A 19,911-nucleotide genomic window follows, 5' to 3' on the forward strand; every position below is an offset into this window, starting at 1 on the left:
TGGTGGTTCTTCTTAACTGGAAGAAAAGACCCTAACAAAACAAACCAACCAACCAACCAAAAAAAAGTGTGCAATTAGTGTGTGTGTACACATTTATTTATTAATTCAACTGTCTATCTATCTATTTGCAAACACCCCCCCCCACACACACCGAAGGGTTACTTAAAACCGAAAAGGTTATTTCTAGAACCCTAACCACCTCTTGCTGAAGGATGCGCCAGGGGTTTGCAAGGTACTGCTGCAGCGAGGCAGAGGGCTCAGCTCTTCGGTATTGGCCTTCGTGTCCTGCCGCGGTGTATAAGCGGGAGAGCTCGGAGGGCAGGACAGGGAGGGAGTGCTGGGGCTAAGCATGTGCGTGGGGCAGCCCCTCTGGGGCCCGGGCCGGGGCTGCTCGCCAGCGGGGCTGGGGCCCGGGGCCGGGCCGGGCGCGCTCTGGCGGCGGACTGCCAGGAGAGGGCAGCCGGCGCACGGCCAGCGCTCTCCGCCCCGCCCCGCCCCGCCGCTGCTGGGGCCCCGCCGGGGCGCAGTCTGCGGCCCCCGAGCCTTCCTCCTCGCCGCTCCCTCCTCCCCGCCGCGAGTCTCTTGGCATAAGCCGTTGTGTCCGTGGGGCGGAAGGGGCTAAAGCTACAGAGGGAGCGGAGGAAGGGAATTCGAGCTCATGCATCCCCACAGCTCTTTTAGGGTGACTTAAGTTTCTGACAAGGGGAGTTTTGCTCGGAGGGCTGGGGAAAGCATGTCACTGCCCGAACCCCGCAGCGGGGAGCATCCAGGGAGGGCTGAGACATGCCCTGCTGCCCTTCCACGGGGCCTGCCAAGTCATCTAATTCTTTCAAAGGCACGAAGGAAAAGGTTTCATAATGCAGATCTTCCCTCTGTTCCAAAACGTCTCAGGGGTGAGCGGAGGGAAATTTGCAGAGGAGTGGTGGTAAGGGAGAGCTGTGTTAGAGGGGAGCCCGAGCAGGCAAGCCACGGCGCTTTCCCGGCTGGAGCAGGCTGCTGGCCCCAGCTCCGGATGTAGCGAAAGGCACATGTGCTGCACAGCGCTGCCTCTGCGGAGAGGTCAGGGCAAGATGGATGCAGGCTTACGGCCAGAGTTCAGGGGTGTCCTCCTTCAGGCCTGCAGAGGCTCTGCTTGACTGACTGGTTGATTCCAGTTCAGTGTGTGTCCTGCATATCATGACATCTCACAGCCAGTGAAGGCTACATGTGTGCATAAGTATTATTCTTCAATCTTAGTCTCTTTTGTTTTGTTTTGTTCTTGTTAAAGAAGGCTGATGATCCTGAAAAAACACACTGTAGTTACAGAACCTTGGAAGATGCTGGGGTAGATGACGTTCTTCTGGTCAGATCGTTTACTAAAGGAAATTAAGGCAATAACAGACATACATTGCTAATTTTTAAGGATAAATCATGTCAAATCAATTTAATTTTCTCCTCTGACGTGGCAGCAGGCCTGGCAGATGGAGTAAGCTGCTGGCTTTGAACCTAGTCCCACATGACCTTTACATAAACTAGGTAAACGAAAGGTGAAATTAAGAAGTGGCTGAGCACCTCAGCAGAAAACCCTATTTGGAGAAATTATGTCATGTTTTTTTCCTCTGAGTATGTGATCTGGAGTCTTAACGTGGCCTGTCCTGGCTGCTCTGCTCATCCGTACTGTTCATCAGACTTGAAGGTAATGAAATAAATGTATGTGGAGGGGCTGGCAGCCTCTGGAAGGAGGTGGAGTTAGACGTCTGAAAGATCAGAGTAAATTGCAGAAATGGTCTAAAATCCAGCAACATGAAATTAAGCAAAACCAGAGGCTGTATTAACAAAAGTAACTGTATATGCAATATAAAATGGAGAATAGCTGTCTAAGCACTACTGTATCAAAGGAGTCATCTGGAATTACAGGACATAAACTGGGTATGTTGCGCTGGTTTTTGTGATCTTGAAAGCTTGGAATGCATTTTTATGTGTGCTGAGTAACTGCAGAAGGTAAGTCATAAGTGAAAAGCCAGCATGGTGACTAGAGCACTGTATCTAGTTTTAGGCAATTCAGGAAAGATACAGGCAGAATCTGTAAAAAGTCCAGGAAAGAACAAGAAAAGGAGTCTTGGAGAGCCTGGTATAGGATTAAAATACTGAGCTTGTTTCTTCTTTAAAAAGGAGAGCAGGGAAATATGGAGGATGAGGATTATTTACTATGTCCATTAAAAGCAGCTTTATTTACATAAAAGAAGGGTAAATTGGACATTGTGGGGCAAAAGAACATTTTCTAATTCAATAAGATGAAGCACTGGAATGGTATTCTAGGGGACTAGAGTTCCTGTTTCTGGGAGTCAGTAATAACAGGTTAGGCAATTCCTCATGGGTATTTGTCTAAACGTGCTCTGTGCTCCCTCTGAGCATGAAGGACCTCCTGTCTCCCCTGCCCTCTACTTGTGTTACTCTGTGACAGTTAAAGGCAAGCTGTTTCCACAGCTGTATAACTGCTGTTGTCTTGGGGCTTTCTCATTTTTCATATTTCTAGATTATAAGATAAGAAGGCTCTCTGCTCCTGTATGGTCTTAAAAAGTGCCAGAGAGCCTTTATTTGTGACAGCTGCCTCATAGCTCTATTTCTTCCTGAGCTTGCTTACTCAAAGGGTGCGTGGTGTTCAAAATCTCTGAGTCAGTCCTTCCCTCTGTCTCACAGTAATAATGTGTATCACATCGGAACCTTGGAGCTCTTTGATATCTTGGTTTCTTTTAAAGCTCTCTGGCCAGATCTCCATCTCCAGTGTGCTTGAAAGAGAGATATTTTATCACGTTTATTTTTTAAATTAACATAAACACCACCTTGCTACCCTACCTGCAACTCCCCTTACCCGAGGACAGAGCAGAGAATTCAGCAGGAGCAGTTCCTCAGTCCGGGCAGGGAGCGTGCTTCTGCCAGCCTGCGGTTGGGATCTGCTGTGGGAGGGCAGCTCCTGTGCGTTACACCGAGTACGGCAACTGCTTCGCTGCCCCGCTCCTGCCGGCCGCTTCAGCAGGACCCTGAGTAAATGAATGGGATCACTTTCTGTTCTGCTGACTTCTCCTGCATGGTGAGTGAGCAGCTCTGCATTGGCTGGGGAAGGATGCTGCGTGCAAGCAGGCTACCTCAGCAAGCAGCGCAGGTGCTCCTAAGAATAGCTGGTGGATAGAAGATGGTTTCATTCTTCTCGGTATTAAGGGAGAGGTATTTCCAGCAGTAGCATAATATTGCTCGGAGCAGGCATTTGCCAGATGGTTTCAGCTCCCCTGAGGCTTTGGGATGTGAAGGGGAAAGGGCCAGGAACACACTTTCGATTCATTCCATTAGTAGATTAATCGGCACTGTCCTGGCTTAATAAGTCTCTTAGATTTCCCAGTGGAAATGGCACATGTAATTCTGCCCAGGTCATGCTCTGCACACCTGTGTTGAAGCTTTCACAGTAAGAAACTATGCTGCTGCAGGCAACATCTGCAAAACAAGATTTTTGGAGGAGGAGGTGGGGCATGATTTTTTGGTGGGGGGAGAGGTGAGAAAAATCTTTTGAATGAGTTAACTGATGCTAGTGGGAGCAAGATGGCTTGTGAGAACATGCTTGAATTCTTCTGCCATTTTGTTGGAAGATGTATTTTAAGAATATTGCAGTGGTAATTCGATGTTGTGAAGCTTTTTGGTTTTTTTCCCTTGTGTTTTTTCTTCTCCTTCTCTGTATTAATTGCAGGCTAGATTGCATTTTCCAGGAAGTCAGTGATTAGTGGACAAGGGTGCTCTTCCTGATAAAGGTCAGAGGCTGCTGTCTCGGGAGGCTGGTGATAAAATGAAGAGAAATGTCTCACTGGTATTTAGCTGAAAACCTGAGCAGATGTTGTGCTGCTATTTACTTGGGGGGGTTGTCCCCCATGACCTGTCCCTTCCCACCTCTCTTTCCACAGGCCAGCCAATTGTCGGGGAGTGGATTTAGTTGCTGCCGCCCACACAGGAGAAGTTTGTAGCTCTTGGCAGTTTTAGCATGAATCTGGGGGTTTAACTCCTTCGGTGCCTGTAGGCTGTGATGAGCTGTGCTTTGTTGCCACAGCACCACTGAGCTGTGCTTGTTGCCAAGCCTAAAAAAAGGTTTACCAGTAGGATTGTATCTGATGAGATTTGTTGAAATTCCTTCACAGTTGGATTTTATTGAGGAGAGACTTCAGGTACTAACAGCAAAACACATCCTCACCTTTTCCAGTCCATTGTTCTTGACATCTGGAAAATACGAGCTACCCTTTCTTACAAGTCAAGAGGATAGCAGTGGCTAATGTTGGCAACAGTTTGATCATAATTTCTTTTTCTGGGGCACCTGTCACCCTGGCTCCTTGCCATGGTCTCCCTAAGCTAAAACAGTGCTCCTCAATTCCAAGTGCTTGGAGAACATCTTGTTTTTCAGCCATTTATGGCAACTAGCTCCAATCCTTTGCAGGGTCTGGAGGAAGACTGACAGGGGCCAAAGGAGTAAATGTCATGAGACTCCAGAGCTTTCTGTTGAAAGCTGAGATAGAGATATCTTACATCCCCCAGTATATGTAGCCAAATTTAGGCTCTTTGGTATTTCTAGTAGAATGCCATTTCAGATCTGGGAGCTGAACTCTGACAGCAACATTGTCCCCAGTTGCTTCCAGCTTCACCCCAGACAGAGAACTGCTCTATTTCTTGAGCAGCTGCTGCCGTGGAGGAGAGCACAGGAAGAATGATAGCCTCTGAAATAATTTAAAATACACAGGCACAATAGACAGATAGAGCCAACCCTCTGAATTTCACTCAAGAATTAATCTTATCACTGTGTAATATGTTTTTACTGGTCTACTCTACCTAAAGGCCAAACTTAACTATATTGAGCACGATTTTGAGTATTTGATTTCCTTCAGACTTAGGATACAGCTGACTATCCATGTACATATTTTGAGGTTTCTGGACATGCCTAATGCAGTTTGTAGAGACACTAGTATTAGATAACCATAGTGAGGCCTTGATTTGAGAGGGAAACTTGTTCTTCAGGTCACACAGGATGAAAAAAAGATTGGTCTGAGCACTGCTGCTTTCTGAGAATTTGGAAAAGGGGAGAAATTTAATACGTTGGTGTTGATGGTTACTTTGCTATCAAAGTGAGTACTGGCAGGAACAGTAGTTGAATGTTATGGCTACAGTGTAAAGTTTCAATTTGGGTTAAGCTAAGATGAGAATGTGTTAAGTTGGACCTAAGGCACAAAAACTGCACGTCTTGACTGGCCATAGTTACTTCATACCATTCACCTCATCTAAAACAAATGCCAGCAAGCTGTTGCTTATTTGGTTTGCTTGTTTCAGAAAGCAATCACAAGAGTAAGAAAGCTGCAGTCAGTCTCTTATGGGAGGGTCTGATTTTCGTTTGGAACTGATAAAAAAAAGAACATCAGATTGAAATGTAAGGTACATTTTTGGTGTTGTAGCAGGGTGTAGGAGAAAGAAAGGAATGTGGAACAACCTTAATGCAAGCTGAGATTAAGGTGTTTGAGGGTTGCAGTATGTTTGTACCCCACAGACTGCAGTGGTGATGAATACCCAGGTTCACTTCTGGTCTGCACCTTCGAGGGCCAGAATCCTCTAGATTCAAGTTCATCAGTTGACACAGGTAGCAAGAAACACCTGAATTTGTTGGAACACCATCCCGTGTTGCAAACTCTGGCTGTTTTCCAGTACTTATTGCATGTGAATCTGCAGAGTGGCAACATGCTTCATTAGAAGATAGAGGGTATCTATCTGCATGTCTTCTTGGGAGTCCCATGTTAAATATATCCACAAAAAAGACTTTGAAGAATGGAGTACCTTTTGTTTATAAAGCAGGAAACAAGTAGTGCAGTCAGTCTTTACATACACATGCATTTCTAAATTGTCTTATGCTCATGATTTCCTGAGGAACCCATCAGATGGAGGAAGCTGTTTGCTGCAGCCAAGAAAACAATCCAGCTAGATGGTGGTGGCACAGGTATGATTTGCTCAGAATGAGATCAGAAGCAGAATTGCTTTTCTGACAGCTGACCTTTGCTGATCGTTGTCAATTGAAGTTGGAGATGTTGTGTTCTATAACTAAATTCTTGCAGTAGCATTTCTATCCTCTAGTAATCTTCTGTGTTTTATATCTATTGATGCCTCTTGTCTTATGCTTTATTAATGCATTTTACATTTGAGCAGTCTGCTGTTCCTTTATGTGGTTTGACAACTGCCAATACCCTGTTGAAATATTTTGCTCTTGATTCTCTTAATGGCAATTTTGCCTGGATTTTCTTACTATGGTTTCATAATGGAAATATCTGCGGTCCCCTGACACATGTTTGGTCTCTTTCTATGCACCCTTGCATACCACAGGTTGATGCTGTGTTCCACCAAAACCATTTAGCAACTTAGTTTTGTTGTTCCTCAGGAGATGTCACTCAGTGTTTGTCGGTTAACTCTTCATCATCTGGAGCCATTTCTCTGCTGATTACATGCTTGTGCCATTTCTCACAGTGAAGCCATGTTTCAGGCATTCAGCTATTCTGTCTTCATTAGGTACGTAAAGCTTCTAGGTTATGTCATGGACTGTTTTTCTTCTCAGAGTCAAATGAAAGAATGCTATTTGAATCAAAGAAGGAATAAAGTAGCTGTGACAATACTGATTAAAAAAACCTCATGTGCACAGTGTAGTATTTGTTAAGCTGATTTCTTTCCTCTCATAGGTGTATTTGCAGTCTGCTTCTGGGGCTTATTAGTCTTTGAGTCTTTCTAAGTTGGAGAGAATGCATTTTATACTCTTAAAAGGGGATGTTAAACCTAGTCTTCAGACAAAGTGGTACAAGATAGAATCTTATTCCTGTCTCTAGCAACTTCACAGGATTTGTAAACTGCTTTTTATGCTGTAGTAAATTAGATCCCAGCAGTACAGGGCTTCTGTGGATAAATATAACAGCCATTATACGTTGATATAGTTGTATTGCCTAGGAAATTACTACTGTTATTGAAAAGGAATTTGCTCAGGGCAAGAGGGTATCCATTACTTCCTGAATAACTTGCTAACATTGTTAACCTTCCTTTGCACAAACAAGCCAGAAGGAGTCTCTTTCTGCATGATTGTATTGTTCTCTCTCTGTATTCCCCTTTCTCAGCAATGGGCCTAAGCCAAAGTTTCAGTGTATTAATCAACCCCTGTCTGGTCCAAGGAAGAGAGCTATGCCCTGTCTTCTCCTTTTTCCACTGTTGCAATCCTCTCATCTTCATAATTTTTCTCAATTTGCTGGGTCGTTGCTGTGCTGATGAATTGCTGAAATGGTACAGCCACTTGTTATGTTAAGCATGGAGACAAGAAATGGTGTAATAATGCTGTAGATCTGTTACGAGGTATTTGAAGCATTCTCTGTCTTGCCACATAAATCCCACACCTCAAATGGGATAACACTTGGACACCATCAGTCCATCCTTTGGTATGGCTTCCCTTGTAGACCATAAAGAGATGAATTGTTGACATAAGAGCTGAGTTGCATTCTTTTAGTCATGACAACCTCTTCAAAATCTGCAACCAAATAAACACCCTCTCTAGCACTGACAAGTAAGTCTAGGGCATAGAGAACTGTTCTGTCCTTTATCAATTCAGCTGGATATTGTGCTCCTCATTTGACACTACACAGTACATTCCATCAAAAGTCTATTTTTAAATCTTTCTGCTACTTCATGGAAAGGTTGAGGGGAGATGAAACTTTGTTCTCTGGACATTATTTGTGAAGATATTAAGGCAGCTAATAGTTTGGTGGTGGTGGTGTTTTTGTTTTGTTTTGTTGTTTTATTTACATACCAGCTTTAGAGCCTATTCTGAATCTCTCTAAATATATTTGCTATGCACCAGTTCAGTTTGGACTTCAGACTAGATCCAGGTGTGATAGAATGGGGAAAACAAAGTTTGAAAATCAAGTCTGAAGTGGCAACACAGCTGCAGAGATGCTTTTTCTTCTGCAGATCCTAGGTTGCCTAGCTTGTCCTCAGAAGGTATTTTGAGGATTGCAAACTTCCCTCCTGTTCTGCCGTGGTAAGCTCGCAGCTGTAATTCACGAGACTTCCCACTTGGCTGCCCAAACTTTGGTTTGCTATATCTGGGGAGCAGTTGCATCACCATTTTGTTCTGCAAATGAATGCCCAAACCAGTATACTCAAGCTCTTAAGAATTCCTTCCTTACAGAATTCCTGTTTGCATGCTCTTGAATGTTTAAACTGTGAATTCTCTGGCTTCATGCTTTAGTTTTGTTGATATGTGGGTGTATTTTTGTCTGGGAACAGATTTTCAGAAAAATACCTTTCCTAGTTAGTGAGCTTATTGCAGTTCTCTTAAAGGACTGACAGTGCCTTCCAGAATTAGTGCTCATGAGCACACTTGTGAGGAGAGGGAAAATCCCAAACAAAGTCTGAAAAGCTTTTCTTGGTACTCATTTCCTATTTTTTTAAAACTAGCTCTGAATGGTAAGCCTGTGAATTGAGATCTTAACGTTTAATTACTTTGTGAAGCCTTAGCAGGACAGTCACTGAAAACTGTTGGGTTTGTTTTCATGTCAACATGTTTTGTCATTTCAGTCTTTCTGTTTTTTGTTAGTGTGTGGAAGAGAAAGCCCTTGATAGTTTGCTTTTAAATAGGTAATCTCTTTTCAGAAGCCCCTTGCTGTGTAGCACAAGTGTACCTGCAGGAGAGAGAATAGGGAATCCAGTTTTCCAGTAATCAAGTGGGCTTGCTCTGTAACAAAAAGCTCTTTTTTTCCTGTAATATGCCGATGTTTGGCTTCTTTGCTTGGCAAAATATCTAAAGAGATTGTGGTATTTTTCTGGGTGGTACGTTGTGTGCACTTTGTATTCTTGCTTCCTTTCACAAATAAGATAATGCAGAACGAAGATTCCTGGAATCCTTTTGGATGTTGAGAGGAAATCTACTTTGTGGTACAGAAATTCAGATAATCAGAGAGATTGCTGGGATCCTGAGTGGAGGGAGGCTTTGCAAATGAGCAGTACTCTGCCAGCAGGGTAGTCTCCAGTGGCACCCAAAGGTGTAAAGCAACCTCAAAGAAGATCTTATTTCCATAGGAACTGCATGTGTGCCCAGGGCTGCCTTCCTTGCCTTTCCCAAGGTAGCTCCCAGCCCCATCTCCAATCTTTGAAAAAACAAACAAAGAGCACCACAAACCAACAAACAATCCAAAACCCAACAACCAAACTGAAAAAAATAAACCCAAGACACAAGGCATGCCCAAGCCCCTCAGTTAGTGGGAGCCTGATTCCCCTTTTGTCTTGCAGGAACATCCTGCTAGAGCCAGATGAGCCCTGGAAAGCAGCCACCTAGTTGAAGAAACTTTGCTTAGTGCTGCAGAGCATATCTCCCTTCTCATCTCCAGTCAGACCATTTGTAGATGGCTCTTGAAGTATTTATCATAGTGGCACAATGATTAAGTCTTTATCCTTAGTCTGAATCTACCTTCTGCATTAAATGTGAAAGATTGTCTGTCTCTTGGCTGTGAGAACAACTGTTTACTTTGATTTGAAATGAAACTTTCCTCTCCAGCCTGCCCCAAAACCTCAGAGTGCCTCCTCACTTTTCAGCTAAGGAAAGCCGCACAGTGAGGGGGAACACATAGATTTAATAGCACTTATTAACCACAAAAGAATTTAATCTTATTTTAGAGTTTAGGCTGTTTAAAAAAAATATTTTATGGTTTTGTTTTACAGGAGAGGTGGCCAGGGAGCCTTATTAAACATCAGGATTAGGTCTTTCTATAATCAGTGTTTTTCATTCATGTACCCAAATGTTCTCCCAGTTGTGTTCAGTTGCACAACTAAGTTGGTGCTCCCTTATCTGAGACCTTCCATCTGCATCTTTGGTCTGCAAAATTCCTGTTATCAAACTCCCTACTTCATTTTTTTGCTTAAGAGTTCCCACCTGGATGCTTCTAGGAAAAAACAGATGCTGCAAAAATTGCTGTTAGTGGCTTCAGTGGTAACACTTCTTTCCTGATACTAAGCTTAGTGAGCAGCAGCAGGACGTGAAGAGGATGGGCTCCAACAAACACCTGAATTGGAGAATGTCACTGCATCACAGTTGTGGTTTCAACCTTACATCAGTTTTAATGTTAGTACTGTAGTTAGAGCTTAGTAGAGCTGAAAAAGCAGGTCATGCAGTTCAATGCAGACTGTAGGCCTTCCTGAGTGTCCACTTCTGAGTATGTATGAACATTTAGCCAGTAGTGTGCTTGGGAGGCCACAAAGACCAACAGCATCTTAATCTGCATCAGAAATAGTGTGGCCAACAGGAGTAGGGAAGTGATTGTGCCCCTGTACTTGGCAGTGGTGAAGCTGCATCTCAAATACCATGTTCAGTCTTGGGCCTCTTGCTACAAGAAAGACATTGAGATGCTGGAACATGCACAGAGAAGGGCAGCAAAGCTGGGCAAGTATCTGGAGAACAGGTCTTATGAGGAGTGGCTGAGGGAACTGGAACTGCTTAGTCTAGAGAAGGCTGAGGGGAGACCTTATTGCTCTCTATAACTACCTGAAAAGAGGGTGTAGTGAGGTGGGGATAGGTGTCTTTTCCCTAGCATCAGGTGGTAGGATGAGAGGAAATGGCCTGGAGTTGTGCTAGAGAAAGTTTATATTTGATATTAAGAAAAAATTCTTTACATAAAATGTGGTCAGGCATTGGAAGAGGCTGCCCAGGGGGGTGTTAAGAAATGTATGGACATGGCACTTTGGGATGTGGTTTAATGGCCGTGGTGGTGTTAGGTCAATGGTTGGACTTGATGATCTTAGAGATATTTTCCAACCTAATTGGTTCTATGATTCTGTGTTCACAGCTGTAGTTTGGTTAAAACACTTGTTATCTGGTGACATCCCTCCCCTTTGTAAGCTCAAGCTAGATAGGAGGACGACAGTGCTGTTAGTTGGATAGCTGTTGGAACATCTTCTTCAGTTGTTGCTGGAACAGAAAGGATTTTGTTATCACAGACTACAACATCTGACTTTTATCCAAATATAGAACAGAAATACATATTGAATGCTTTGACTCTTCAGTATTGGGGATGTTTCTACCTTTTCCCCCTAGTAGCAAGTTCATGCAGTTGCTGGGGCTGCTGTTCTTGAGAAACTTTGAAAAATTCAGTATCATCTTCCATCTCTGTAGATTTCACTTCCTGGATTTCACTTGTTAGAATTCCCTTGCAAATGTTATTTTTTCCCCTTCCTATTTTGATTTCCATTTCCTTCTCTCAGCTGTTCTTTTTTTCCACTTGATAGGATATATTCAAGCGTTCAAGTGCAGGGATGTAATAGGGAAGGCCAGTTAAACAATCTGCCTGTCCAGAAGAAATATGCCAATGTACCTCTGGTCCCACTGGATGCCAAGAATGTCCTTAGATACATAGGTTTGGTCCCTATTCTCCAGAAGCAATTATCACACTTTTTACTTCTTTTTTAATCTAAGCTGCTGCTAATTTCTATTTTTACAATTGATTTTTCTGTCAAGGTGGAATCTGAAATGGAGTTGCTCATTTTCAATGCAACACTCCTTGAGCTAAGAAATTATTTTTTGTAATTTAGAAATTTCAAGGGTGTTCTCTGGCATTAGCCCCCCTATGCCTTCTGCATTTGAAATTCTTGATCAGATGGGTTTTTCCCTCTGCTATGAAGAGGTGCTTAGCTAGCCACTCATCCTGTGTGCTATCTAATGTGACTTCAGTAATATGTAGCAGACACACCAGCTTGTACCCTGTCTTGAGCTTTATCTGCTAGAATGTTAATCCCTGAGTGTTTGAAATCATATGCCTCTGAGACACAATCAGCTAGAAAGAGATAATGTCAGTTTGAAACTGTGCCATACCTATTTCCCATTTGTTCACTCAGATCTTTCCTAAATAGGCTAGAAATTTTTGTAAACAATTTTTAAAGTGTTAGGCTCTTTAGAAACTTACATACTTGGCTTGAATTAATGCACACAACTGAGCAGCTACATTTTTTCATCTATATAATTAAAGCTTTTGATACTGGCACAGAAGCAGGTAGATTTTTTTTTTCTGTTTTACCAGTGCCTATTATTTTGCAAAATAATACAATATTAAATAGGTGATTACTTGTTCCCTTTTGTCTCTTTCCCTTTTGTTACTTACTAAGACCTTCCTTACCTTTCTAACAAGCATTAATATCTTTGCAGACAGCTTTCTTCCTCTTTCACTTTGATTTACACAACAGCCTGCCATTAGAGAAGAGGGACCACTAGGCTACAGCTCTCTGAACATTTTTCTCTTAGCTCAGTATATATTAATTTTTAAATCTTTTCCTTTCTGCTTTTAATCCTTTTTGAGATGGGAAAAAAATCCCTAGGAGCTCATGTGTATTTCCACACACAGCAGCCTTCCAAGTTCCCTGACATATATCCTGTAAAGCACCATTGTTAGGATCAAGACAAAGCATTTTCAGAGGATTCTAGCCACCTGTTTCAGAAGCCTGTCTTAGTCATGTCTATCTTTGGAGTTGTGTTTTTATTTTTAATTAGTCCTATTAACATACTGTAGGCATTTCACTACTTACAGAATATTTTGTGTTTTCCTAGGATAAGTTTTCCAGAAAAAAACCCTAACATCTTTTATTGATATATTTTACATACCAGCTAATGTAGTTGGAAATCTCTATAATCTGAATAAAATCTTAAGGTCTAATAGCTCATCTCATTCTTATTCCTCCCACATAATTATATCAGCCAAGTAAATCTTTCTCTCGTTTATAATCCAAGGCTAACATGGTTACCCTACTGCCACCAGTACTGTATGCAACTGTGGCTAGTCCTGGCTGTGCACTTCATATTCTTAGTAGTGTTTTGAACCTTTGGGCAGCACCAGGGCAGTGGTGCCTCTAGAGGCATCCCATAGCATCGTTTCCTGACTGGTGGGGTATTCCTCTCACTGCTTAAAAATACTAAGCATTGAGAAACCTGCTTTGTGCTTCATCAGAAAGTGCTCCAGGGTCTCCTATATGCCTTCTGTAAGGAGATGATGGCCTAGCAGCAACAGTGGCAAATGAAGTTCAAGCCAGTATTTGGATGATTTGAGGAGAGTTCATAAGGTTTGTTTCAATTTGGTTGAATGCAACCTGTCCAGTTGTAGCCTTGCTGGGATGACTGAAATTGTTGAAATTAGGAAACAGCTTTATTCTGAAAGATTTTATTTTTTTTTTTTCCTTTCCCATGGAGAATTGACCTAAAGAAGGAGAGTTTTTTTATTTTCTTGCTTTCTTTTTGCTTGTTTGTTTTCTTTTATTTTCTTTTATTAGGGAGCTTGTTGTTCACTTCAGCTTAGTTTTAAGCATTCATCATTTCCAGGTGTTTTGTGGAAAAACATTTGAATCAGGGTTTATTTGGGCTCGTTCACCTGGTCTGCATGTCTTCTCACTTCCTCCTCTTCATACAAAGAATCTCAGCTTTAAAATTACAGTAAGATCAGTTTTGGGTTGGGATTCTGGATTTGAAAATGCTATCAAGATTATTTGGTGCAGAAGTATCTGGCTGAGTGTGCAGGCTGACTGAACTAGTAGCTGCTGCTGGTGTGACCCTGCTGCTGAAATGTTAACTGAAGTGTCTATCCCTGGTGCAAATGTCAACACTGCTGCTGTTTTGCTCTTCTTGGAGCATTTGAGAACAGGTTTATAGCTCACATGCTCTGCTCTTTGGAGTCTGTGATGCATGGGCTTTGGTGCAATAAGTGATTTTCAGGAACATTGCTTTTCACCCTCTCAACCTGACCCATTGTGTTGAAAGGTGACAATAGATGGGAGGGCCCAATAGATGCTGTAGTTGACCGTGTAATATCTGAGCCTCCTGAACTGGGGCTTCTTCTCCTTCCCCTGAGCAGCAGGGCTGTAGTTTTCCTATCTGAAAAGCTAAGTGGCATTCTGCCTGTCTCTGAGCCTATCGCTGCGGCTACGATCCTGGTCACAGTGACTCCAAGTTTTTATGCTGGACTGCAGTGACAGCCACGTATTTGCTTAAAGCTCGTCAGCATCCCATGTGTTTGTGCCTGTTCCTCGGACACGCCTGGCCTGGGGTGCATTTGTGACTTGCTGAAGGTAAGGGAAGCCTGGGGAGTGCTCGCTGCGACAGGAGCCACATCCATTTGTCGCCCCACACAGACAGGGCTTGACTTGTGGGTGGAGCGCAGCAGGCTGCATGGCTGCTTGCTTTGCTTCCAGCCTGCTCGGCTGTGCTTGAGTTATCTGAAAGTAACGAGAGAAGAGGTGATATATGAAAGGGCACCATTTCTGTATCTATCTATAGCCGAGATAAAAATATTTCGTTAAAACTCATTTCCAAGGAGACGGTGCCTCAATGAAAACATGATTTTTATGTACTTTTTTTTCCCTCCCCCACTCTCCCCCTTGGAGAAGAGGCAAATTTTAACTTATCATTTGGAGCCCAGCGAGGGAAGTTGATTCTTCTTCTTGAGGTGGAAAAGGAAGGGGGCGAGAAACCAGTTTTCCTAGTTTGGAAGGGTGGTTTAACTGATTAATGAGATGAGAGGTGACACTCGTCCTGTGGCATCGGGCATGGGGGATGGGACGAGCACTGGCTCATGTGGGGAAGGGCTTGCTGCAGCTTGTCGAGGTAGCTGGGACGAATGTCTTTTGCTCAGCCTGTCTTTACTGGGTCTGCCACCCCACTGACAGAGCTTTGCAAACCTGAAATTGGAGCAGGCTAGGAGTACAAGGCTGTGAGGGTGCTTGCTCCAGTCAGACTTGGGGGGAAGCTGCCTCCAGGCAAGTGGGAACCCGATAGGCTCAGGGAAACCGGAGCCAGCTGCTGCTTTCCCTTCAGCAGTATGCAAGTCTGTAAAATACTCATGCAGAGCCACCTGCGCAAGCAGATTAACTCCTTTATCTGCGGGTCGTTTCTCCTCCCTGGCGCACGCTGACGACGCCACTGGTTGTTTCTGCTGCGGGAGGGAGCCTCAAGGTGGCTGGCACACCACGGATTTTCTCCTTAGCTTCTAGATCCCCCTAGCTGTGCTCCTCGGTGCTTGTCAGTCATTAATGATTAAATACAACTACCGAATTGTGACCAAATTTTGGCTTTTGTCTAATGGGGTAGATGAAGATGCGCAGCACCTGCTAGTGCCACCGTGCACGGCTCCTGCGCTTGTGGATGATTCCTGGAGAAGCTATTAGCGGGTGGGGGGGAACGAGTCGTCAGCCCCAGTGACTTTGCAGGACAAAGCTCTGCCTCATTCATGTCCCTTTTCTAAAGGAAGCATGCTCTGGTGCTGGGAGCCGGACTGCATTTATTACTAACCCCACCCATCCCTGCCTCTTGCAAGAATCTTGTGAGGCCGAGATTGTGTTTTTAGAAGCAGAATGACAGAGAGAAATTCCCTGGAGGCGAATGCAGAGTGTGTGCTGTGCACGCCAGTACAGACACACGGGGCTGGGAACTCCCAGGGAGAGATTAAGTGCGAGAGAAGAGTGCCGAGCAGCCAGAGCTGGAGGAGGGGGGTGGAGGAGGCGAGACGCTTTCTAAGCCTCAAACTGAGGCGTTTGGATATTTTTTTTCTTGAAAAAAAAAACCAAAACAAAAAGCCAACCCACCACCACAACCCACCTCAACCAACCTCGGTCTCGACAGTCTTACTGAAGTGCCTTTTGCATTGCCGGATCATTGCACTGCTGGGTTTGAAGGACCCAGACTAACATGATGTACCTCTGGGTGAGTAGAGAAGCGTGTGTGAGGGCTTGCACACTTTGCACATATAAGGAATGGAAAGCTGAAGGACTCTGCACTAAAGTGAGCGGCCTTCGCTGTTGGGTTTAGCTCTCTGCAGCCTCTACACAGAGGGGGCTGTAGTTTTCCCTTGTGAAAAATAATATTTAGAGCAAGTCCTGTTAACTGGGTCTTGAGCAGGCTTTTCTTGAAGTTTCTAAGTTCCTCTGAAGAAAACAGTTTTGCTCAGGTGCCTTGGAAAAAAAACAGGTTTGGTATAATGGTGCTCACTGCCATCTGTGAGACCTCTGTGTGTGTGTGTGTATATATTTTTTTTTTTCACTGATAAGACTGTTTCCATGTGCCTCTACATTATGGGATTTTGCTGTTTCTGAGAGACATCTCAGGTAGAGGAGGAGTGCTGCTGAATGGGATCTGTAGTGACTGAAGGTTAAGAGAGAAGCAGTGAATAGTTTTGCAGTTTGGGGCTTTGGGGGTGGGAGAAGAAGCTGTTTCGACAGAAGCTGCATGTAAGGTTGTTTTTTCAGAAGTGACACAGTTACTTGAGTTTCTGGTGGAGTATGGAAAATAATGTCAGGAAAAACTTGTATGAAGTGTTATATAGCTCCAGCAAGCAAAGTAAATTCATATATAAATGTATATGTATTTTCAGCCTTTGAGTAAGGACTGGAATTTTCTCTGGAGCAGTTGGCTGTTAGGCTGCTCATTTAGTTATCTATGTGTAGTTTTGTCTGTTCCTGGGCACCCTTAAGATCAGCAGTTTGTCCTTGGGTTCCTTACCTAGATACATGGGATGAAGAATAATCAGTTCCCAAGTTTGTTGTTCCTCCTCCCCTTAATTTCCCCTGCCCCCCAAATCTGTTCATAACCTGAAGGTGGCCACTCTTAGTGTTGCTGCTTCTTAGACTCCAGCTCCTCATCGCTCCCAGGAACAAACACTGGTTTATTTTAGCAACAAAGCAAGCCTTGGAACCTGGGCAGAAGGATTTGACTTCCCTCCTGTGCACATACACACACGATCTTTGTTGCAGGGTAACTTGATTCTGTGCTGGGGTATGCACACTTGCCTGGTTTCACCCCACAGGCCCTGCTGGCAGGCACATCTACCTTCTCTGCTTGTCCACCTTCTATGCTCTTTGTACCATCCTCACTTCCCCCCTTCCCCAGCCTGGTATGCAGGACCCCAAACTGGGGTGCCAGTTTTTAGTGAGAAAGGCTAGGCAGGCCCCATGGCTCAGCTAAGATTTGTGCTTCATTTGGTAGGTGGAGTAAGAAGAGAAGTCATTCAGCCATGCTGCTGCTGATTTTAGATAAGCAGTAAACAATGGAGATGTTCCTTCCCCTACTGAAATGCAGAGGATGCTGGAGTGTGGGAGCCAAGAAGAATTGCCCTGCTGTCTTGTCTCCTCCTGCTGGTGAGGGGTGCTGAGCACTGGAGTATGAAGTGGTGGTGTCAGCCTGTGTCAAGATTGGCTTTGGCACAAAAGGTGAAGCGCTGTTGTGGATTGTTAAAAGAGGATTGAGTTTTGGGAAGCTTTCTGACAAATGAAGACTTCCATGGGTTGCAGCTTCTGCCTGCACCCTAAACTCCGGGCAGCATTGTTGCTGTGCTCGTGTTGCAGTTAAACTTTAGAAAGGTGAGGGAAAGAAAGGTTAAATGCTTGAATAGCTGAAGAGGTTTTAAGGGCATCACCTGGGCGTTGTGCCACGATAATTAAAAAAAATTAGTGAATTTGTGCTATCTGCATATGATCTTTCCCTTCTCAGCAGAGGTTACCATAATACTTTCAGGGAATCTTCCCTTCCTCAGTTCTTTCGGGAACCTCTTCCTCTGTGCCCATTTGTGTCTACCTTAAGCTGTCTGTATCCTAATGGGATGCATAACCTTTAGTGATGAGAACAACAGGCCCCAAGTGACAGATCGGGTTTGATGGGGGGGTTTACCATGCCTTGGTTGTGCTGGTTTCTTCCTTCCCTGCTCACAGATTTCCCCCCCATCCCTTCCTCATTTCCTCTACTGTGTTTTTTTTTGTTCAGTGCCTTTTGTCCTTGGAACATCAGGACTAAAGTAGATGCATGGAGATTGGTACTGAGTCATTCCTTAATTCAATGCATGAAGCTACATTAATGCAATGTTAAATTTGAGGCTTTAAATATGCAAGTCCTGAAATCCAGAATTAAGGTTCCCACAGCAACCATAATGTTTCTCTCCCCCATCCCCCCGAGGTGCATGTTACCGAATTATCTTCCTTGAAGAGATTGTGCAATATTGAATGCTGTCACATTTGACAAATAACAAAGTAAAAAGGAGAATGCTTCCTCCTCTGTAACTGTAGTACTATGTGGATACTGAACCCCAAAGTACAGGTTACCTGCAGGATCACAGTCCCTGGTTATAATGCTGTCTCTGAAATGAAGTGGTGGCGTAGCCATGGTTCAGACTGACATTCCTGCTTGCTGAACTGTATTCCTTCAGGTGGAACTTGTTGCAGGATCTTCTTAAATGAGGGCCTTGTAGGCTGCAGGGAGTTGTGGGCTGTGGAGAGCTGTAGAGTGGTAAACTTAAAATATCTGTTGTGATGACCTAATGCTTGGCATTGTGAAGGAAGTGAAGGCGGCAGACTAGCTGTGCCATTAAATATCAAGAGAGACTATTTATCTTAACACTGTTATTGTGTAGGGTCCAGCTGTATAAAGTTTTTGAAGCAGAGACAGTGTGGTAGTCTTTCTGATGTTCAGGTTCACACATCTGATCTTCTGTGTGTTAAAACTCAAGGTGAGTACTTTGCCTTACATATATGAGTTCTGGTTTTGCAGGTGTTTGTAGGGGACCATCTAAATCTGATTTGGTCTCTTCTTTCACTGATGCTGTTTGCCTGCATCTGTCTGGGCTCCCTAAATTGCTCAAGAGGGCTCCTAGTTGTCAGTTCTCTGGATGGGACATGGAGTGATTTGGGCTACAAAGGGGAGAGGGTATTTACTTGGAGGGAGTTGTGCACTGATAGTGCAGGGGCACATGTTCTGTTGGTGACAGCCAGGAGTGGAGTGTGGGAAAAGTGTCCAACACTTTTCTGGATAAGAAAGCCCTTTTTCTTTCATTTATGAGCAGATGAATCTTTGTGTACTGTGAGTCATAAGATATAATCTAGAGTCATTTCATTCCAAGTATTTTCTAAAGAGCATGATGTGTTCTGAGAGTTGCATGTATGAATGTTGCCTTGTTGGAGGTCTGTTGTTACAAGAAAGGTTGAAAGGAAGGGGCAGCAGCCCTAGTGAGCAATTTATCAACCATCCTTCTCCTTTGCTCAAAGACAGCTGAAACTATCAAAGGCAGGAGGGACCAAGGTAGGGGAGGTCCATGCTGTTGCTAGGCTTCTGGTAGGAGAGCATTGGATTCATCGCTCTGATCTAAGATTATAGTGGGTATAGATAATTTCCTCATTTCTCACAGCCATGTACAGAGTGCATGCTGAGTGTTTGTGAGAGCTGCCTATTGCAGCTAGAAATGATTTCTTTCTCTAGAGCACTGTGAAAGGGAAGATCTTGCCTAGACCCACTAATTATCTACCATATAAGCAAGAATAGTGCTAGTAAGCTTGCCAAGCTCATTTTGAAATATTTTTGTTGGTTTTCTTCTTGACCTGCCTTTTGCTTGCCTTTTTGTCACTCGAAAGCCTCTCTTTGCATTCACAGACATAATTTTTCTCTCTAGGCTCCAAACTCATCAGCTTTATCACCAAGGGATTGGAAATCCCACTCTGCTGCCAAACTTGGGTCTTAGCAACATGCTTTTCCTCACACCATGTCTTTCTATTATTTGTTAGAGTTTTTTTCATGAGTGGTAGCTATTGCCAGTGGAAAGTATGGCCATTAGGATGTGGTTGTCAAAGCATGCATTTGATAACAGCAAAGCAAGTGACTCTCTGGGGAAAATGGCCTCCCTGCTCTGTTCTGGTGCCAAGCCTGGGGCAGCTATTGCTGGAGAAGTCTGGCTGTGCTTGTATGTCTTTGGCTGGAACCTGTTTGGTAGGAATGGCAAATAAACATGTCAGCCATCCACTGAAGCTCTGATGGGATGGAGAACGTGTAGTTGCTGTGTGTGAAAGGTGCATGCATGGCATGGTCAGTATTAAGAGAGGTTA

General features: G+C 43.9%; 1 protein-coding gene across 6 annotated transcripts in view; it reads left to right on the forward strand.

Annotated features, from left to right (window-relative positions):
• The window catches only part of RBFOX2 (RNA binding fox-1 homolog 2), a 171,951-nt gene that overhangs the window by 45,042 nt on the left and 106,998 nt on the right, over positions 1-19,911 (forward strand). The window contains exon 1 of one of the 6 annotated variants that reach the window (XM_064155352.1): positions 3,014-3,070. The exons of 3 other annotated variants lie outside the window; for them this stretch is intronic. In XM_064155352.1, the coding sequence (XP_064011422.1) occupies positions 3,029-3,070 (42 nt within the window). In that variant the 5' untranslated portion in view covers positions 3,014-3,028. Of the gene's footprint in view, positions 1-3,013; positions 3,071-14,948; positions 15,755-18,455; positions 18,546-19,911 lie in introns of those variants that run through there. 2 more of the 6 variants (XM_064155354.1, XM_064155351.1) reach the window with 2 other exon arrangements.

Source organism: Pogoniulus pusillus, chromosome 15 (genome assembly GCF_015220805.1).
Source record: "Pogoniulus pusillus isolate bPogPus1 chromosome 15, bPogPus1.pri, whole genome shotgun sequence".
Classification (NCBI taxonomy): Eukaryota; Metazoa; Chordata; class Aves; order Piciformes; family Lybiidae; genus Pogoniulus; species Pogoniulus pusillus.